Source organism: Nerophis lumbriciformis, linkage group LG03, assembly GCF_033978685.3.
Source record: "Nerophis lumbriciformis linkage group LG03, RoL_Nlum_v2.1, whole genome shotgun sequence".
Lineage (NCBI taxonomy): Eukaryota > Metazoa > Chordata > Actinopteri > Syngnathiformes > Syngnathidae > Nerophis > Nerophis lumbriciformis.
In genome coordinates this window covers 50,869,054-50,892,500 of record NC_084550.2, presented here as the reverse complement: position 1 = coordinate 50,892,500, position 23,447 = coordinate 50,869,054, and the positions used below count along the sequence as shown (strand labels likewise).

Here is a 23,447-nt window from a genome sequence, read left to right as displayed (position 1 = left end):
TATTTTTTTTAAATAATTGAAAATGGAAAAAGATGTGGGGAAATGTTGTTTTTTGTTTTAGTATGTTTTTTGTTTGAGGACAAACCTTCCCAATTGTTATAAAGCCCACTGTTTAATATGTTTGTGTGTATGCTTCACTGATGAGAGTATTTGGTGAACATCGTTTTGTCCTAATTTTGGTGGTTCTTCAACTCACCATAGTGTGTGCTGTGACGCTACAGTGTGTTTACATGTAAAATCTTCCACTTCTTCTTTGTCTCATTTTGTCCACCAAATGTTTTATACTGTGCGTGAATGCACAAAGGTGAGCTTTGTTGATGTTATTGATTCTGTAGAGATAGAACTGCGCTTTAGCCAGTAAGGAATTTTAATTGAGTTACTGTCCAAACTGTTGCACTCGACGTCCATTGCACCGGTCGCTCAGAAGGGGGGTCCCCACCTCTGTGGTCCCCTCCAAGGTTTCTCATTGTATCCCATTGGGTTGAGTTTTTTCTTGCTCTGATGTGGGATCTGAGCAGAGGATGTCGTTGTGGCTTGTGCAGCCCTTTGAGACACTTGTGATTAAGGGCTATATAAATACACTTTGATTGATTGATTGATTGACTTGTCTGCATCATTTTAGAAATATTACTTCTTCTTTTTTTCTATTTTGTTCCCTTACTATACCCAAACCGTGATCTTAAAACTGAGGTATATACCCAACTATGATAATGGCATATATTGTTAAACCCCCAGTCCATGCACTCACTGTATTTTTTAATTCCTGCCTCAGATCACAGTAGAACCTGTCTCTTCCTTCCCACAAAACTTTTGCACTATAATCCCAATTTGTATAAACGATGTGTGGAATTCAGCTCAGCCTCATTTGCATAAGGTTCTCCATCTATTTCCAAGCATGGCAGCCTTGAGGGGCCTTGAACGGGTCTGTCAGCCTGCATTTACAGCCAAGCGTGCAGGCTAGGTTGGAAAGGACCTCCCCTGCAGGGCTAAGGAAAATATCAAAGCGGATGTCTTCTCAGGATGGAATGGGGCATCCTCCCCACAGACAGAAGCGTTCTGTAATGTGACACAGGGTTTTCGTGACGGAGTTCTGCTGCGCCGAGCCCTCATTTCTTCTCTAGGAATGAATAAATGCCATCAGTCCGGGCTCAATTAATGACGCTCACAAAATGGCTTTGCGATTATGTAAAGTGGTCTTGCTACGGCAAATATCGCCCAGCATTGTATATTCTTGTGTATAACATACAGGTATGTACAAACCCCAAAACCAGTGAAGTAAACACATTGTGTAGATCGTAAATAAAAACAAAATACAAAGATTTTTAGATCCTTTTTAATCTATATTCAATTGAATAGACTGCAAAGACAAGATACTTAACGTTCGAACTGGGAAACTTTATTTTTTGCAAATATTAGCTCATTTGGAATTTGATGCCTGCAACATGTTTCATGTTTTAGTGGCACAAGTGGCAAAAAAGACTGAGAAAGTTGAGGAATGCTCATCAAACACTTATTTGGAACATCCCACAGGTGAACAGGATAATTGGGAACAGGTGGGTGCCATGATTAGGTTTAAAAGCAGCTTCCATGAAATGCTCAGTCATTCACAAACAAGGATGGGGCGAGGGTCACCACTTTGTCAACAAATGCATGAGCAAATTGAATAAGAACATTTCTCAACGAGCTATTGCAAGGAATTTAGGGATATCACCATCTAAGGTTGTGTAATATCATCAAAAGGTTCAGAGGATCTGGAGAAATCACTGCACGTAAGCGATGATATTACGGACCTTCGATCCCTCAGGCGGTACTGCATCAAAAAGCCGCCACATCACTGTGTAAAGGATATCACCACATGGGCTCAGGAACACTTAAAAAAACACTGTCAGTAACTACAGTTGGTCGCTACATCTGTAAGTGCAAGTTAAAACTGTACTATGCAAAGCCAAAGCCATTTATCAACAACACCCAGAAACGCCGCCGGCTTTGCTTGATGGACTGATGCAAAGTGGAAAAATGTTCTGTGGTCTGACGAGTCCACATTTCAAATTGTTTTTGGAAACTGTGGATGTCGTGTCTTCCGGAACAAAGAGGAAAAGAACCATACGGATGGTTCTCGGCGCAAAGTTGAAAAACCAGCATCTGTGATGGTATGGGGGTGTATTAGTGCCCAAGGCATGGGTAGCTTACACATCTGTGAAGGCACCATTAATGCTGAAAGGTACATACAGGTTTTGGAGCAACATATGTTGCCATCCAAGCAACGTTATCATGGACGCCCCTGCTTATTTCAGCAAGACAATGCCAAGCCACGTGTTACAATAGCGTGGCTTCATAGTAAAAGAGTGCAGGTACTAAGTACAGAACTGTCTCCTGTTGAAAATGTGTGGCGCATTATGAAGCCTAAAATACGACAACGGAGACCCCGGACTGTTGAACAACTTAAGCTGTACATCAAGCAAGAATGGGAAATAATTCTGTTTTTATTTACGATTTACACAACGTGCCAACTTCACTGGTTTCGGGTTTTGTAATAATAATAATAATAATAATAACTGGGATTTATATAGCGCTTTTCTAAGTACCCAAAGTCGCTTTACATGTAGAACCCATCAATCATTCACACCTGGTGGTGGTAAGCTACTTTCATAGCCACAGCTGCCCTGGGGTAGACTGACGGAAGCGTGGCTGCAATTTGCACCAACGGCCCTTCCGACCACCACCTATCATTCATCATTCAGTTCACCGGTGTGAGTGGCACCGGGGGCAAAGGGTGAAGTGTCCCGCCCAAGGACACAATGGCAGCGATTTTTGTAGTTTAATACCGTGCAATAACATGCTTCTCTAGTACAAGTTAGTGGTGAAGTGGACAGTTTTACTTTTCATACGCCAGTTTCCTTTAAAAAGAACACACACTAGAACTTCTAAGTTATTAGCAGAATTCAAGGTGTTAGAACTGTCTATTATTAACTTGTACTGCAGGTTGTTTTTTTTCGCCCTCTGTCTGCATTCGATGTTGATGCACTCGCGCTTACACAAATGCAGCGTGATAAGTCTGGCCCGGGCGAGGAAAGCTTGTGGGTGTGAGATTTTGGGGCACGGCGAGTGTGGGTGCACGCTGGGACGTTTTCCCTGCATTGTGAGGACTTGTCATCCTTCCACAGCCTGCACAGGTTTTTTTTGGGTTTTTTGAAAGCGTGAATCATAGAAGTGTGGTGGTTGGAAGCGAACACACCGAGAGGCCACGCTGATGTAAATACGCCGTGACTCGGACTCATTTCAAGCTCTACTTAGGTACCGTCTTAAATGTGCGTTCACCATCTGTTTGCTCTGGGCATGTGGCGAGCCAAATGATGAGATGGCTCATTTTGTTAATGTTGGCTGTTTATGCTCTTTTATGCACACTATGTGTATATTTAATCTCTGTTGGCGTGTGGAAAATTGATATATGGACTGGCTTATTTTGCTGTGTGTGTATAAGGATGTCTGCATGTGAGTAGGGGGCAACTATAGTAATATAATGAAAATAGAGACAGCTGTTCATTCTATACCTCACTGTTTAATTAGAGCTTGCATGTTCACATTATTTTCTTTCCATTTTATAGTCTTGAACGCACTCACAAATAGCCTCCATTTTTACTAACCACACTGTAAAGAAAAGAAAAAAAGCAAGCTGTTTATTCCCTTTAGTATTGCAACTGTTTATTTTGTGGTTTGAGACAGTTTACTCAGTGTTTCCTAATGCTAAAATAAGTTTAGTACAGTGGGTTCTGCATGTGAAATACAGTATTAAAAATGTGCAATATACTGGAAGAAGTATTTAGGAAAAAATGTTTAAGTGCCATTGACAAATATCCTGCTTGAATTTGTGGATTTATGTATGAAATTGAATGTGGTCCATTTGAAATCATGTCAAACATGTACTCAGGTACTCAGGCTATGCTCACGTATTGTTCATAAGAGTAATTTAATTTTTAGTCTTTTTTTTTTTTTTTTCAACACTAAATCAGACAATACACATTATGAACTACTTAAAAACATGTGTTGGCCCATATCAGGCAACTTTATTCGATGTTTGTGCAAAGTTATTTAGTTATTTAGTGAGTAATAGGACTGAAAGTAAGGTAACGGAAATGACTTTTTAGCATCGAATTAGCAAATACATGAAATATAACGTATTTTCCAGATTATAAGGCGCACTTAAAATATTTTTTTTTTCTCAAAACTCGACAGTGCGCCTTATTACCCGGTGCGCCTGATGTACAGAATGATTCTGGTTTTGCTCACCGACCTCGAAGCAATTTTATTTGGTACATGGTGTAATGATAAGTGTGACCAGTAGATGGCAGTCAAACATAAAAGATACGTGTAGACTGCACTATGATTGCATTATGTCTCAAGTAAACAACACCAACATTTTATATGTACCATTGAAAATATAGAACATTACACACGGCGCTCAAAAATCTATCAAAATGTTTTAGTACGACTTTGGTAAGCTATGAAGCCGCACCGCTTGATGTGCTTCAACATACGAGTATTATTATGGTGTGTGTATAAGGTAAGACATATAATCTGGCGTTTTGTTTCTCAATACTATGGAAAAAAACAACTTTTCTTACTTTCTGGTACCTGCTGATCTGCATAAATCCTTAAAAATTGCACGAGTTCGCCTTTGTAGTTCGTGCCGAGACCGTAGTCGATAAGTTTCTTCTTTTTCTCTATCTTCTTGTTATGTGACATTCATCCTCCACTGTTGCCATTTCTAATATAAAGTAGTGTAAAGTTCTTACTTATATTTGTCAGTAAACGCGCCATGAAAGCGCTAAAACATACCGGTGTAGTGAGTTTACATTATTCACCCAAGGAACTTTAGTTATTAGAGAGTCTCGGTCGGACGTTTTTTAACGGGACGCATTTTCGGTGTTGTTGTTTCCGGATGAGGAGATGATGCTTTGTTATTGACGCTGCCGAAGGTGATCCACGTAAATAAGATCATCCACAAAATGGCGCATCCGGAAGCGACTGTCAGAAAGCGGCTTGAAGATGATCTGTAAAATATAATCTATGCAAAATGTTATTTTTATTTTTTTTATTTTTTATTTTTTTATTGACTTCCAGCATCAGACATTCAATTAAGATATGTAAATAAACATTTACAGAATCTTTCTGTGTAAATAACTAATTTCACAATGTATATATCTGTGGCTTGTAGCCCAGTGCGGCTAATATATGGAAAAAGGTTTTCTTCCTCTAAAATTCAGTGGGTGTGGCGTCTATACCGGTGCACTCTAAAGTCTGGAAAATAATGTATATATTTTTAAAACACTAATTCAGGTGATGGTGTTCTTGTTAGATGTATTTTTTTTATCCACAAAGTGTAGCTTTAAGCAAGTTGCAATTAGCCCCTTCAAATATGCAATTAGGGCTGTCCGGTGTACCGGTATCGGTATAGTACTGCGATACTAATGTTAAAGTTAAAGTACCAATGATTGTCACACACGCACACTAGGTGTGGTGAAATTTGTCCTCTGCATTTGACCCATCCCCTTGTTCACCCCCTGGGAGGTGAGGGGAGCTGTGAGCAGCAGCGGTGGCCACGCCCGGTAATCATTTTTGGTGATTTAACCCCCAATTCCAACCCTTGATGCTGAGTGCGTTTCTGAATGTAAACAAATGCCATGGGTGGATCTACACCTGACATCCACTGTAATGATTCCAAGTACAGGAGCATATCTAGTCGATACTACTATGATTACATCGATATATTTTAGCACCACAAAATCTTTTTTCATTTAAAAAAAATGTATATTATGTTTATAAACTGAGGAAATATGTCCCTGGACACATGAGGACTTTGAACATGACCAATGTATGATCCTGTAACTACTTGGTATCGGATTGATACCTAAATTTGTGGCATCATCCAAAACTAATGTAAAGCATCCAAACAGAAGAATAAGTGATTATTACATTTTAACAGAAGTGTAGATAGAACATGTTTAAAGAGAAAGTAAGCAGATGAACAAGTAGATTAATAATTCATTTTCTATCACTTGTCCTTAATAATGTTGACAAAATAATAGAATGATAAATCAGAATCAGAAGTACTTTATTAAGACACAATATCAATCAATCAATCAATCAATGTTTATTTATATAGCCCTAAATCACAAGTGTCTCAAAGCCACAACGACATCCTCGGTACAAAGCCCACATAAGGGCAAGGAAAAACTCACCCCAGTGGGACGTCGATGTGAATGACTATGAGAAACCTTGGAGAGGACCGCATATGTGGGTAACCCCCCCCCCCCCCCCCTCTAGGGGAGACCGAATGCAATGGATGTCGAGTGGGTCTGACATAATATTGTGAGAGTCCAGTCCATAGTGGATCCAACATAATAGTAAGAGTCCAGTCCATAGTGGGGCAAGCAGGACACCATCCCGAGCGGAGACGGGTCAGCAGCGCAGAGATGTTCCCAGCCGATGCACAGGCGAGCGGTCCACCCCGGATCCCGACTCTGGACAGCCAGCACTTCATCCATGGCCACCGGACCTGTGCCCCCCACACCTCCACAAGGAAGAGGGGAGCAGAGAAGAAAAGAAACGGCAGATCAACTGGTCTAAAAGGGGGGTCTATTTAAAGGCTAGAGTATACAAATGAGTTTTAAGATGGGACTTACCGGTAAATGCTTCTACTGAGGTAGCATCTCTAATTGTTACCGGGTGGGCATTCCATAGTACTGGAGCCCGAATAGAAAACGCTCTAGAGCCCGCAGACTTTTTTTGGGCTCTGGGAATCACTAATAAGCCGGAGTTCTTTGAACGCAGATTTCTTGCCGGGACATATGGTACAATACAATCGACAAGATAGGACGGAGCTAGACCGTGTAGTATTTTATACGTAAGTAGTAAAACCTTAAAGTCACATCTTAAGTGCACAGGAAGCCAGTGCAAGTGAGCCAGTATAGGCGTAATATGATCAAACTTTCTTGTTCTTGTCAAAAGTCTAGCAGCCGCATTTTGTACCAATTGTACTCTTTTAATGCTAGACATAGGGAGACCCGAAAATAATACGTTACAGTAGTCGAGACGAGACGTAACGAACGCATGATTAATGATCTCAGTGTCGCTAGTGGATAAAATAGAACGAATTTTAGCGATATTACGGAGATGAAAGAAGGCCGTTTTAGTAACACTCTTAATGTGTGATTCAAACGAGAGAGTTGGGTCGAAGATAATACCCAGATTCTTTACTGATTCGCATTGTGTAATTGTTTGGTTGTCAAATGTTAAGGTGGTATTATTAAATAAATGTCGGTGTTTAGCAGGACCGATAATCAGCATTTCCGTTTTCTTGGCGTTGAGTTGCAAGAAGTTACGTTACTGCATATGTCAGCAGCTAAATTTGCTTACTTACTACTAAAAGACAATGTTTCTTGTATGTTCACTATTTTATTTAAGGACTCACTTGCAATAAGAAACATATGTTTAATGCACCTTAAGATTTTTTGTTCAAATAAAGCCAATAATGCAATTTTTTGTGGTCCCCTTTATTTAGAAAAGTATCAAAGTACCAAAAAGTATCGAAATACATTTTGGTACCAGTACCAACACATTGGTATCAGGACAACACTATATGCAATCAGATCAATGTTCAGGGACTTTGCTGGATAATAAACAAAAATTACAGTTTAATTTGTCATACATTCAAACATTTTGTTTCCTAGGGTTGTAAATGGTACCAATATGGTGTAATGTCTCAGTTGTAGCCATAAAATACATGAGTACTCTACAGTATCTTGCTATATGTTACATAAAGTAGCTGGCATTAATACTCAATCACAGGGTAACTCATCCAAGACTAGGCTTAACTGTAGAGTCCTGCTTCCCCTATTAATAAAGTGTCAGAAATGTAACTTTATGTGACTTGTTCCTTAGTTTTTCTCCGTTCCTTTTCCATTCTGTCAAGTGGATGCTTTACAAACATGAATGAAGAACAACACACTTGACACCCGCACGAGAGCCGGTGGCATTTAGTGTATTTGTTTTTCGGAGGTTGTATTAATAGTCCTGCTCGGTGAGAATCTCTCAACACGTTCCTCTTTACAGCTCCACGACCTTGTGTACTCATTCGTCACCCTGTCCTGTCATCTCGCTCCACTTTTCAGACACATCCTCAATTGTCAACACTTCAAGCCCCTTCAAGTCCTCCTTTTGCACACCCACAGCTTATTGAATAAAGGCTAATATACAATATTGTTGCTTAATGTAAACTATAGCTAGTCATTGGTTGAGCCTATTGAGGTGTCATATTATTATTATTGTTAAAGCTTTAAAAAACCTCAATAAATCAAGTAATTTGTTTTGAATTCATTATCATGAACAAGTCACACCTCTCAGTTATGATGTTGACAAAAGGACAGAAAGCCGGCAAGATGGAGCAAAATGAGCTGCAGTCAAAAACTGTTTTAATTGCACCGATAGGAAAACTCAATCGGAGCACAATTAAAGAATGAACAAAAAAAAAGGGAGCACAGCTGGTGCCTCGTGGAAACTCACTAAACGTAAGCACGACGACTTCAAAAGCAAGAAAAAACTTATGCGGATGCAACAGGAAGCATCGACCAAACGTTGCAGTCCAAACAATAGAAAATAGCAACGCCAACGTGATCCAAAACACAATGATCCAGCGATAGTTAAATACAATTCCACACGTTTGCGCCACTAGTGCAAAGTGAAGCTGTTGCCAATGGTACAAAACAGGAAATGGAAAATAAAAATTTAGAGTTTGACAGGAAATAATTATTGGTTGCTTTGTTGGGTCTGCTCCTATTGAAATGATGTTTTTGTTTGGTTGCTTGTCTATGCATGGTGCAATCGTGTGTGCACAATGTATATTATTGGTTGATTATTTCTTGTTTTGCTTTTGTGGCTGTGTGTATAAGTGACACTGCTGGAGTGGCAGTTGGTTGTATCAGCTCTGCTCTTTTAATTTGAAGTTTTCCTCTTACACACATGTTTCTGTGCTATGGCTATGAGTTTTGTTTTTTTCCTTGGCCTCAGTCTGGACCCCCTTTCCAGGGGCCCAGATTTAGACTGAATATTTTTTTTTCTGTTTAGCTGATTGGAGAGCTGGCTTACGCAGCTAGTGGGTCCATGACGATGACTTATGTTATGTTTGAGCAAAATTATATTTTTCGAAGTTTTTTTCAAAATTTTACCCATCACGCAATATCCCTAAAAAAAACCTTCAAAGTGCCTGATTTTAACCATCATTATAAACACCCGTCCATTTTCCTGTGACGTCACATAGTGATGCCAACACAAACAAACATGGCGGAAAGAACAGCAAGCTATAGCGACATTAGCTCGGATTCAGACTTGGATTTCAGCGGCTTAAGCGATTCAACAGATTACGAATGTATTGAAACGGATAGTTGTAGTGTGGAGGCAGGTAGCGAAAACGAAATTGAAGAAGAAACTGAAGCTATTGAGCCATATCGGTTTGAACCGTTTGCAAGCGAAACCGACGAAAACGACACGACAGCCAGCGACACGGGAGAAAGCGAGGACGAATTTGGCGATCGCCTTCTAACCAACGATTGGTATGTGTTTGTTTGGCATTAAAGGAAACTAACAACTATGAACTAGGTTTACAGCATTTGAAATACATTTGGCAACAACATGCACTTTGAGAGTGCAGACAGCCCAGTTTTCATCAATTAATATATTCTGTAGACATACCCTCATCCACGCTCTTTTCCTAAAAGCTGATCTGTCCAGTTTTGGAGTTGATGTCAGCAGGCCAGGGAAGCTAGGGTCGATAGGGGGTTTAGCTCGCTCGTCTGCGGGAACAAACTGCCGCCATTGCTTGCCGTGCTACCGAGGTCCTTTGTCCCTGAATTGCTCACACACTCCGGCAGATTCAATGGGGGTCTGGCGGCAGATTTCTTTGACTTTATCGTTGGAAATGCATCTGCTTTGAGTGTCGCAGGATATCCACACATTCTTGCCATTTCTGTCGTAGCATAGCTTTCGTCGGTAAAGTGTGCGGAACAAATGTCCAATTTCTTGCCACTTTTGCATCTTTGGGCCACTGGTGCAACTTGAATCCGTCCCTGTTCGTGTTGTTCCACCCTCCGACAACACACCGACGAGGCATGATGTCTCCAAGGTACGGAAAACAGTCGAAAAAACGGAAAATAACAGAGCTGATTTGACTCGGTATTTGAGAAAATGGCGGATTGCTTCACGATGTGACGCTACGTTGTGACATCATCGCTCTAAAAGCGAATATTAGAAAGGCGTTTAATTCGCCAAAATTCACCCATTTAGAGTTCGGAAATTGGTTAAAAAAATATATGGTCTTTTTTCTGCAACATCAAGGTATATATTGACGCCTACATAGGTCTGGTGATAATGTTCCCCTTTAAGTGGGCTGAGAAGCACGTGTGTAACATTTTAACAAAATTGGTGAGAAAAAATGCCGCCATTAAGTGAAGTGAATTAAATGTGTGTAGTGCTTTTTCTCTAGAGACTCAAAGCACTTTTACGTTGTGAAACCCATTATCGACATGTTTTTCAAGCTACATTTAAACCAGTGTGGGTGGCACTGGGAGCAAGGACACAACGACTCGGATGGAATTGAACCTGAAACCTTCAAACGACTAGCACTGCCGCTCTAGCCTCTGACCTACGCCGCCCCAAAACATCTTTGCAGGGACACGGCAAAACTGAAGCACTAATTGTTCATAAGTCACTGACCATTTGTTTAATGATTATAAAAAGTTGGGTATATATTGGTATCACGTATATGCTAGCATGTCCTTCATAAGCTTATACCAATTCATTGAGTGTACCTTGCCCTTAAAGGGGCCCTATTATGCAAACATTTCTTACCTATTTGTACCTGTTGTTATGATCTGCATAAGTCAAACCATGCAGATATATTTATAACACAATATTGCCTGCCTTCATACTTCTGGGAAAAGAGCTGTTTAGAATTTGCCCAATTGGTGAAGGTTTTTGCCATTGGTGACGACAGTGAATTATCTATATATGGTAGAGATTAGTGTCGTCTCAATACCAATATTTTAGTACCAGTACCGGTACCAAAATGTATTTCGATACTTTTCGGTACTTTTCTAAATAAGGGGGACCACAAAAAATGACATTATTGGCTTTATTTAAACAAAAAATCTTACGGTACATTAAACATATGTTTCTTATTGCAATGTAGTCCTTAAATAAAATAGTGAACATACTAGACAACTTGTCTTTTAGTAGTAAGTAAACAAACAAAGGCTCCTAATTGGTCTGCTGACGTATGCAGTACCATATTGTGTCATTTATTATTCTAACATTATGAGGGACAAAGTGTAAACATGAATTATTAATCCACTTGTTCATTTACTGTTAATATCTGCTTACTTTCTCTTTTAACGTGTTCTATGTACACCTCTGTTAAAATGTAATAATCACTTATTCTTCTGTTTGATACTTTACATTAGTTTTGGATGATACCACAAATTTAGGTATCGATCTGATACCAAGTAGTTACCTGATCATACATTGGTCATATTTAAAGTCCTCATGTGTCCAGGGACATATTTCCTGAGTTTATAAACATAATATGAATTTTTTTTAAATATAAAAATATTTTGTGACGATAAAAAATATTGATGTAATCATAGTAGTATCGACTAGATACGCTCTTGTGCTTGGTATCATTACAGTGGATGGCAGGTGTAGATCCACCCATGCCATTTGTTTACATGCAGGGTGCTAGCTCTCGGTTAGCTATCGTATCCTCCTACGGTGTGTAGTGAAGCATGTTTAGCTATTCCTCGTCCTGCAGGGATGATACTTGTAAGAAACTTACTTTGTGTCGCCATGGAGACGAGGATTAGTGATTTAGAAGTAGATAAAACACTGCCCACTGCGGCTGGACTTTAGCCGCTAGCTAGCTAGCCATGTCTTAAAGCACCTCTTCTTGAGAGCGTTTCAGTGTTATAACTTCACTTTTATCGTTAGTTTTTAGACCAAAATGCGTCCGTTCTCCCTTTTCTGTCTACACACTGTGTCTGCTTGTTAGTACTCCGTGATTGTGCGCTGCCGAACATGCTCCTCTGTTCGCAAAACCTGCAAAGACGTGACGACGACGTGCCGTCATGCCCTGGAACCGGTATTTTTCAAACAGAGTATAGTACCATTTTTGATTTATTAGTACCGCAATACTATACCAGTACCGGTATACCGTACAACCCTAGTTGAGATATACCCAAAGTGCTTTGAGTGCGTCCGACGCTGTAGTCAATACGCTCCTTCTTTTTTGTTATTGTTGAACATTGTTATTGTATGTTCTTGCTGACCATTGATCTGACTCTGGGTGTGAGTGGAGCTAACACACAGGTGCGCCTAATTGTCAATAAATGGCTGCAGATGGTTGATGCTGTGTGGGCAGACGATTGAAGCTCTTCCTAGAGTGTCCGCGCCAACAGCTATTCTCTTGCTGTGGGGCAGACTGGCTCGCACATTGCCATTTCAAAGTAATGTCTAGTTCTAACTTTTATAATTAATTTTTATATTGATCGATTGCGATAATCATTGATACTTTTTATGACTTATATAAGCCTGCCAATAAATACAGTAATACAATTTCCAACTTCCCAAGGGTGCTATTTATCAGTGGAAAAGGTGTCTGGTAGCCAGGTAGGATCAGCGCGGCTAAGGTGGTCAAATATATGCAGTAGATTTAAAGGCAGTTGCAGTTTTGAGACACTAGATGGCGATTGTGTATAAGCTATTGAATATTAGAGTAGTTTGGAAAGCTACCGAATTTTCCGGACCATAGGGTTCACCGGATTATAAGACGCACTGCCGATGAATGGTCTATTTTTGTTTGTAGGGCGCATTAAAGGAGTCATATTATTATTTTTTTTTTTTTCTTAATGTAAAACACTTCCTTGTGGTCTACATAACATGTAATGGTGGTTCTTTTGTCAAAATGTTGCATAGATGATGTTTTACAGATCATCTTCAAGCCGCTTTCTGATGCGCCGTTTTGTGGGCGGTCTTATTTACGTGGCTCACCTTCGGCAGCGTCTTCTCACCGTCATTTTTGTTGTAGCGGTGTAGCGTGCAAGGACGGGAGTGGAAGAAGTGTCAAAAGATGGAGATAACTGTTTTAATACATTCAGACTTTACTTAAATCAATAACGGAGCAGCATCTCCTCATCTGTGAAAAACCGTCCGACCGGAACTCTAATAACTAAAGTTCCTTGGGTGAATAATGTAAACTCATTACACCGGTATGTTTTAGCGCTTGCAAGGTGAGTTTACTGACAGATATAAGTAAGAACTTTACACTACTTTGTATTAGAAATGGCAACAGCGGAAGATGAATGTCCCATAACAAGAAGATAGAGAAAAAGAAGAAGCTTATCATCTAAATGTTTTTTAATTCAAGTACCCCTAATCAGAGCAAAGCATTTTTGATTGAAAAAAAGAGATAAAGAAGTAAAATACAGCACTATGTCATCAGTTTCTGATTTATTAAATTGTATAACAGTGCAAAATATTGCTCATTTGTAGTGGTCTTTTTTGAACTATTTGGAAACAAAGTTTTTATTTATATTTATAAAGGATTTTTGAATTGTTGCTATTTTTAGAATTAAAAAAAAAAAAAATTCACGTACCCCTTGGCATACCTTCAAGTATCCCCAGTGGTACGCGTACCCCCATTTGAGAACCACTGATCTACGGTGTCACCACGGACTACAAAGGCGGACGCGCGCAATTTTCCAGAATGTATGCAGATCCCAAATACTTATCAGCAGGTACCAGGAGGTACGAAAAGTTGCTTTTGCATAATTTTGCGAAACAAAACGCCAGATAATGTCTTTCCTTATACACACACCATAATAATACTCGCATGTTTAATGCGCCGACAATCCATCAAGCGGTGCGGCTTCATAGCTTACCAAAGTCGTACTAAAACATTTTGATAGATTTTTGAGCGCTGTTTGTAATGTTCTATATTTTCAATGGAACATTTAAAATGTTGGTTTTGTTTACTTGAGACCCATCATAGTGCAGCCTACACTTATCTCTTATGTTTGACTGCCATCTACTGGTCACCCTTATCATTACACCATGCACCAAATAAAATAGCTGGTTAGGTGAGTAAGATCAACCAAACTTATTCCTTACATTAGGCGCACCAGGTTATAAGGCACACTGTCGAGTTTTGAGAGAAAAAAAAGGATTTTAAGTGCGCCTTATATGATGCACCTGCTCAGAGCTACTGCAAACCATGCTCTCAATTAGACAATACGGTACTAGTTAAACCGACACATTGGAAGTGTCAGAATGTTGACAAACCGTCTGCATTAAAAGCAACAAAACTGAAGACAAGTTTCTGTTATTGAGTTGATATATCAAAATATCACAGTTTCTCTTCTCGCTCCATGCAGAGAATCTACAGCAAGACAGAAAGACGGCGCAACCAAACGTGATAGTTGATACTGTTACGTGATTGGCTGTTTGCATGTCCCTCCCGTTTCTCAGTCACACTTTCTGTTTCCTGTTTTGCTGGTTTCCCAAAAAGTGCGAGCGACTTCATGCAACGAACTTCGCTTTGTAACTTCTGGTTTCTTCACACCCAAAAATATAAATATATATCAAATGTTTTATCGAACGCATTTTTGGAAGGTATGACAGCAAAGCACAGATCTTTACCGTTCTTACATTTATATTGTTTTTACCGTCATACCGTGTATACCATGCAGGCTTAGGCCCTTTCTATACTAAGCCGGCTAAGGTTATCCAGGGTAAATTTAACTTATCTGATCCATATCCAGTGTTGTGGTATTTCAATTAACTGGACAATACGAAGGTCCTGAGTAGTCTTGGGTTCAATCCCGGGCTCGGGATCTTTCTGTGTGGAGTTTGCATGTTCTCCCCGTGACTGCATGGGTTCCCTCCGGGTACTCCGGCTTCCTCCCACCTCCAAAGACATGCACCTGGGGATAGGTTGATTGGCAACACTAAATTGGCCCGAGTGTGTGAATGTGAGTGTGAATGTTGTCTGTCTATCCGTGTTGGCCCTGCGATGAGGTGGCGACTTGTCCAGGGTGTACCCCGCCTTCTGCCCGATTGTAGCTGAGATAGGCTCCAGCGCCCCCGCGACCCCAAAGGGAATAAGCGGTAGAAAATGGATGGATGGGTGGAATCCAGCATGCTGTGGGGCCCTATTGTAGTGAATCACACCTGATTCATCATAAATTAATCAAATCTTTAATGGACACGTGAAAGTAAACAATGTGATAAAGAACATTTTACACCAATCAATCTAGGGATCTAGATATCTGGTCAGGACACTCCTCACTCTGTTGCCTTCACCTTCATTGTCCATTCGTTTTTGGTGACTTTATATACTCTGGACCTAGACGTTGAGTCCGCGACATACATGGCGGACAATAACTGATACAGTCTGCTTTGCCAGTCCAAAAGCATTCGCCATTTTCTGTAGTCTTCCCTCGACGGCCAGGTAATACAAAGCACACGCAATCTTGTTTATCACATCCACGGGAGCCCGCATTTTCGTTGTCTCTCCGCCGACAAATGGACGAAGTTTTTCGCTAAGTAGAATCACAGCTGACCTAAACATTCGAAAGTTCTCTTGCCGTCTGAGAAGTGTTGTATCCGAAATAGCTGCAAACCTTTTCTCTTAAGGTATTCATGTGTGATTTTCACAAGCGTCTGTACTGACGGAAGGAGAAACACGGGCATGTCTGGATGACTCGCCTCCATATTTCCAGTGGTTAGCTCAGAGTTACGAAACCGCTTTATTATGAAGCTGGCTGTTGCGTGTTCTTTCTGACGTCACTTCCTGTGTGGGGCGCGGTCTTTCTGGCGTCACTTCCTCTCCGAACTACCTTTGTAAACGATCATTGAGTCCATACAGAGCGAAGAGCCGGCAATTCAAGAAATAGACGGCGCACTTACCCGTGTAAAAAGTTATCCAAGAAGGGGAACCTTAAACGATGATTTAGTGTGGCCGAAAACGGGGCTTAGGCTAAATCATTATTTGTTTAATGAGTTATCTGGCTTAATGTAGACAAGGTCTTAGTTCTAACTTCATCTGTCAGTAGAGTCGCTATGGAAGCAATAAAAACTACAACATGGCTGACTGGGTGAAGCCTCTCTCAAAGTGGAGCCATATAAATAAGACCACCCATAAAACTGCACTGTCAGAAAGGAGCTTGAAACGGTCTGTAAAACAGAATCCATGCAAATGTTTTATCAAAGAACCACCACTACATGTTATGCAGACCACAAGTTAGTGTTTTAAATGAAGAAACAAATTTAGGATCCCTTTTAAATCTGACTCTAAATCAAGTCAAGGATTCAATAACCAATATTGACTGTGATTTGGGTCATTGGATTATCCTTGAGGCTCACTGCTCAAATTTTGTGGAGGTCACACTGATATCACACACAGTTAAAATCCAATCCTATTTCTAAACGATCGTAACTCAACCCCGAGTCCCTTTGGATTAGAAGGGCTAATGTTGTACCCTTGACTTTTACAGCTTGGTAATACACCTGCACCTTTTTGATGGCTATAGTTACTTTGCAGTCCATTGATGAGTCCAGTGAGAGTAGATTGTATCTTCTACCTTACGGACTGCAGATGCACTCTTTTTTTTTTTCTAACAGTGTAAAAACCTGATGGAAACATTACTTTCAAACATGCACAGTGTCCCGATGACAGGATTAGTTTTTACGAAAGCTTTGGTGTCTCTGTCATGTACCTGGGCCTGTTTCCCTTATTGTTGATGAGGCAGCAAGAGTGATGACTTCAATGTTGTGATTTTTGTCTGCTGGGGCTCAGCTGGAACCTGAGCCCTGCTAGAAGGTCACTGCAGCCCGGCACTCTGCACTATTCAAGGCCACCCGAGTAAAATATTGCACGCATCAATGTGCTGACAAAGGGACGACCTTGCCATTGTTGAAAGAGCTCTGCCTGCTGATATGCAGGTGCTTAAACATGCTTTAAATATGTTGCAAAAAAAACTGAAATATACAAACCCCAAAACCAGTGAAGTTGGCACGTTGTATAATTCGTAAATAAAAACAGAATACAATGATTTGCAAATCATTTTCAACTCATATTCAATTGAATAGACTGCAAAGACGAGATATTTATTGTTCGAACTGAGAAACTTAATTTTTTGGGGCAAATAATCATTAACTTTGAATATAATGGCTGCAACACATTGCAAAAAAGTTGGCACGGGGGCATTTTTACCACTGTGTTACATGGCCTTTCCTTTTAACAACACTCAGTAAACGTTTGGGAACTGAGGAGACCAATTTTTGAAGCTTTTCAGGTGGAATTCTTTCCCATTCTTGCTTGATGTACAGCTTAAGTTGTTCTACAGTCCGGGGTCTCCGTTGTGGTATTTTGCGCTTCCAGATGTAGCGACCAACTGTAGTTACTGACAGTGGTTTTCTGAAGTGTTCATGAGCCCATGTGGTGATATCCTTTACACACTGATGTCGGTTTTTAATGCAGTACCGCCTGAGGGATCCAAGGTCACGGGCATTTAATGTTGGTTTTCAGCCTTGCTGCTTATGTGCAGTGATTTCTCCAGATTTTCTGAACCTTTTGATGATATTACGGACCGTAGATGGTGAAATCCCTAAATTCCTAGCAATAGCTCGTTAAGAAATGTTGTTCTTAAATAATTTGCTCACGCATTTGTTCACAAAGTGGTGACCCTCGTCCCAGTCTTGTTTGTGAATGACTGAGCATTTCATGGAAGCTGCTTTTATACCCAATCATGGCACCCACCTGTTCCCAATTAACCTGTCCACCTGTGGGATGTTCCAAATAAGTGTTTGATGAGCATTCCTCAACTTCCTCAGTCTTTTTTGCCACTTGTGACAGCTTTTTTTAAACATGTTGCAGGCATCAAATTCCAAATGAGCTAATATTTGCAAAAAATAACAAAGTTTACCAGTTCGAACGTTATGTATTTTGTCTTTGCAGTGTTTTTAATTGAATACAAGTTGAAAAGGATTTGCAAATGATTGTATGTTGTTTTTATTTATGATTTACACAACGTGCCAACTTCACTGGTTTTGGGTTTTGTATATAAAGTGTTTTGTCCGATTACTTGATTAATAAAACTAATAGATAAATTACTCTAGTACCAAAATAATTGATAGCTGCAGCCCATAAAATACCATAAAACAATAAAATACAAATATAAGAGGTAATACAAAACAATGTTTGCTTTTATTTTATAAAAAAATAGTAGTTTGAAAGGAGACAAACAATGCCGCAATAAACACACCGCAACTTACTCTCAGCAAAATTCACATTTTTAATAAGTTGTTCTTTTTGGAACTGATACAAACTGCACTTTTCAAAAAACTAAAGTGTTTTATATGAGAGGCAAAACTTATGTTTTGAATAAATAATTCTGTAAACAAGTATGTAGCGTTGCACATTGTAAACAAACAAAGTGCAACATTGTGATTAATAAAGTGCAAATTAGGTTTTCTGTGTCCGCTTACGTTCCGATGCTAATCTGATGAATCACATGGAATGTTCAAATTGGGCATAAAATAGGTTTCATGCAGAGTGTAGTTTTGATTTAGACTTAAACACGTTTTGTAGAAGGCAAAACCCGGAAGTGTCGCACACACTCCACTGTGCATGTCTAATGGAGGGCATAGTTTGCAGTAGCTCTGAGCAGATGCCTCAGTGCATCATTTCAAACACAGAAGCAAACAACACAACGCAACAATTACGGCTCGTAATCTGCTTTTGGTCCCCTCTGATTGTGATGCGGATTAGCAGCAGCCTCGGGGGGGTGTTTTCCCTCATGCAAATAAATAAAAGGAAGCTAATTAAAGATTAGCTACTCCTTTGCCTGAGGGGATCGTGTTAACCTGGTCACTGCATACAGCACAAAGGTACGCGGTTCTTCTAGATGTGACTTTCTTCTCTGGCTGAGGACGAATTAATTTTGGTCAGCTGGAAAATGTGGCGTGATTGGAGCTTTGTTAAACTGTGCTCACATTTGTAGTATAAAAAAATAGCAAATTTTGTGCACACTTAGGTGTGGTTTGTATTGTATTCACACTATTTTCTTAGACCAAAGGCTGCATTTTAAAGAACGTGTGCGTCATGTAGTGGGGCATGTTCACCACTGTGTTACATGGCATTTCCTTTTAACAACACTCAGTAAACGTTTGGGAACTGAGGAGACCAATTTTTAAGCTTTTCAGGTGGAATTGTAGCCCATTCTTGCTTGATGTACAGCTTAAGTTGTTCAACAGTCCGGGATCTCCGTTGTGGTATTTTAGGCTTCATAATGCGCCACACATTTTCAATGAGAGACAGGTCTGGACTACAGGCAGGCCAGTCTAGTAACCGCACTCTTTTACTATGAAGCCACGCTGTTGTAACACGCGGCTTGGCATTGTCTTGCTGAAATAAGCAGGGGCGTCCATGAAAAAGATGTTGCTTGGATGGCAACATATGTTGCTCCAAAACCTGTATGTACCTTTCAGCATTAATGGTGCCTTCACAGATGTGTAAGTTACCCATGCCTTGGGCACTAAAACACCCCCATACCATCACAGATGCTGGCTTTTCAACTTTGCACCTATAACAATCCGGATGGTTCTTTTCCTCTTTGGTCCGGAGGACACGACGTCCACAGTTTCCAAAAACAATTTGAAATGTTGACTCGTCAGACCACAGAACACTTTTCCACTTTGTATCAGTCCATCTTAGATGAGCTCGGGCCCAGCGAAGCCGATGGGGTTTTTGGGTGTTGTTGATAAATGGGTTTCACTTTGCATAGTAGAGTTTTAACTTGCACTTACAGATGTAGCGATGAACTGGAGTTACTGACAGTGGTTTTCTGAAGTGTTCCTGAGCCCATGTGGTGATATCCTTTACACACTGATGTCGCTTGTTAATGCAGTACCGCCTGAGGGATCGAAGGTCACGGGCATTCAATGTTGGTTTTTAGCCTTGCTGCTTATGTGCAGTGATTTCTGCTGCTTATGTGCAGTGATTTCTCCAGATTCTCTGAACCTTTTGATGATATTACGGACCGTAGATGGTGAAATCCCTAAATTCCTTGCAATAGCTCGTTGATAAATGTTCTTAAGCTGTACGACAATTTGCTTACGCATTTTTTCACAAAGTGGTGACCCTCGCCCCATCCTTGTTTGTGAATGACTGAGCATTTCATGGAAGCTGCTTTTATACCCACCTGTTCCCAATTAGCCTGTTCACCAGTGGGATGTTCCAAATAAGTGTTTGATGAGCATTCCTCAATTTTCTCAGTCTTTTTTGCCACTTGTGCCAGCTTTATTGAAACATGTTGCAGGCCTCAAATTCCAAATGAGCTAATATTTGCACCAAAAAAATTAAGTTTCTCCGTTCCAACATTAAATATCTCGTCTTTGCAGTCTATTCAATTGAATATAAGTTGAGAAAGGATTTGCAAATCATTGTATTCGGTTTTTATTTACGATTTACACAACGTGCCAACTTCACTGGTTTTGGGTTTTATATATTTTATCTGTTATTACAGACTGTGTTTAGATGGTAGCAGAAAATGGGCTTCTCTTACTTGAACGACCAGCAGCTGCCACTGTTACTGTGTTACTTTGTACAATAAGAAGCAATAATTGAAAAATAGAGCAAAATGTTATTAGAGAACAAAATATGTTGATACTAATTACTAATAACTCAGATTTGTTTTCAAATGTATGTACATTTTTTTTTGCCTTTTTTTTAAAGAAAATAATGTATCATTGACAATTATGCAAATTATTTGACGTTACATTGACCACGCCCATAGCCACACCCCCACTGCCACAAGTATATTGACAAACTGGTAAGACGGTTAGAAGACACAGTCGAAGTGGAGGCACGTAAATAAGACCAGCCCACGAAACTTGGTATCCTGAAGAGACAGACAGAAAGTAGCTTGAAGATGGTCTGTAAAACAAAATGTCTGCAAAACTTTGACCAAATAACCACCATTACATGTTACAAACGTTTTAAATGTAGGAAAAAAACAATACGCTCTTTAAGCCATCCGATTCCACTTGTGCATCCACACCCGGGTTCGGATAATTGTGTTCACACTTGACCAAACAGGAGAGTTCCTTTTAACCGAACCAAACATGAAAAGTGTGAACTTAGACTATGACAAAGTGGACTATCAGTGGCAAAGGCTACAGACGTTCCCTTTTATTTTGATGTTGACTCATATCATGCCTTCTCCCTTGTTTCACATCCAGCGTATTTCCATACAGGCAGTGTTAGAAAATATATACCAAACATCTCCTCCCCCACAATCATTCTGACTCCCGCACACGTTACATCATCTCAGATTCAGGATTTTTTTTTTTTTTCTTATCTTTTTAAAAAGGCTGACCACAGGCAGCACGCTTCATTATGTTTGATTATTCCTTACATCAGTCAAGTCTTTTGCTGCTTTAAATTACTCTCTGGATTTTTTTTTTTTTTTTTTTTTTTTTTTTTTTTTTTAAGCAATCAACTAAATGCGCATTACTCTAAATACCAGAGTATGCATGTTGGAGGACACAAAAGCTGGCATCAGAGTATTTTGCATTAAATGTGGAAAATAACACCCGAGGTCATTGCTGTCAACAGGAGTGATAAAATAATCTCCTATAAGTGTCGTCAGAATGCATTATTATTAACACCATTGCTCTGTCTCAACAGAAACCTCGGGAAATCGGGTCTACGCGTGTCCTGCCTTGGATTAGGTAAGAGACACAAAATGGCTCGTTGTGCCCTGGATGCATTGTGTAACCCAGTCATGGCGGGGACTTTTAGTGCTTTCTCCTCAAGTGGTGACAAAGGAAGTACAGAAGCAAGACCTAATAGGTTGAAAGTGGATTTAAATTTCCCATTGGGCATGGGCATTTATTTAGAGCTCCTCGGGACATCATGGGATTAATTTCTTTCTTTCAGCCTAACAAGGGTTAAAAAAAAAATTCTAAAAAGGGTATGTTTGCATGCAACTTGCTCACAATTAGAACACCGCCAGCTTTAAGAATGAATGTATGAAAATGGAAAAAGATGAGGGAAAAAAAAAAAAAAAGTTTTAATATGGTTTCTGTAGGACAAACATGACACAAACCTCCCTAATTGTTAGAAATCCCACTGTTTACATTAAACATGCTTCACTGATGAGAGTATTTGGCGCGCGCCATTTTGTCCTAATTTCGGAAGTCCTTGAACACACCGTAGTTTGTTTACATGTACAACTTTCCCTGATGCTGCCACGGAAAGACGTGTTTTATGCCACTCCTCCTTTGTCTCTATTTGTCCATCAAACGTTTTATGCTGTGCGTGAATCCACAACGGTGAGTTTTGTTGATGTTCTTCACTTGTGTGGAGTACTAATCAGATATATTTGGTCACTGCATGACTGCAAGCTAATTGATGCTAACATGCGATTTATGCTAGCTGTATGTACATAATGCATCATCATGCCGTGTATTTTAGTTATATTTGAGGTCATTTTATTTGTAGTTTCGGTTTCCTTTAACTTGGACACACACATCTATACCTTTGGCCATTCTAAGCCAGTCATTTCCAGGAGTTATCGCACCCTCTGAAAAGCCTCAGTTTTACTAATGTTTTCTAATGTTGTAAAAATGTGTAGAATAAATATTACATTTCATAATTTCTGTCAACAAAGATTTGCATCAGCCTGCGACACAGTAATTTTGATTTTAGGCTAATATAGCTAATATAGACACTTACATTATGTGTTGCCGTCATTATATAAGGTTTTATATTTTATGCGGCTCCAGACAGATTTTTTTTTTTTTTTGTATTTTTGGTCCAATATGGTTTTTTTCAACGTTTTGGGTTGCCGACCCTTGGGCTAGAAAATGTTATTCAAGATTCAAAATTCAAGATTGTTTATTGTCATATGCACAGTTAAACAGACAGTTTGCCGTACAATGAAAATCTTACTTTGCTAGTCCACCCTTCAACAAGTCACACGGTACTTGGCTAAAATAAAAATAAAAATGTATATACAAGTCACAGTAAGTAACATAACATTATTGCACATTCTGATTGACAGTCAACAGTATACATATGGAGGTGACATTTGGTCACAGCAGCAGTTAAGGTGTCTTTAGTGATCAAAGGTGAAAAGTGTCTACAGTGATGGTTCACAGTTCGGGGGTGGTCATGGTAGCTGTCTTTTGTTCAAAAAGATAAAAGTAAAACGTGGGAGGGACTAGCATTCACAAGTTAGCATTCCCACGCCTGATGGCCTGTGGGTAGAAACTGTTTGTCAGTCTCGTAGTCCTGGATTTCAGGCTCCTGTATCGTCTGCCTGATGGTAGGAGGCTAT

General features: G+C 39.8%; 1 protein-coding gene across 6 annotated transcripts in view; it reads left to right on the top strand.

Moving 5' to 3' along the window:
* The window catches only part of kcnab2a (potassium voltage-gated channel subfamily A regulatory beta subunit 2a), a 216,074-nt gene that overhangs the window by 150,712 nt on the left and 41,915 nt on the right, over positions 1–23,447 (top strand). For all 6 annotated transcript variants that reach the window (XM_061938783.2, XM_061938796.2, XM_061938819.2 and 3 more), the window contains one exon: positions 21,794–21,837. In XM_061938783.2, coding sequence (XP_061794767.1) covers positions 21,794–21,837 — 44 coding nt within the window. The remainder of the gene's footprint in view (positions 1–21,793; positions 21,838–23,447) is intronic.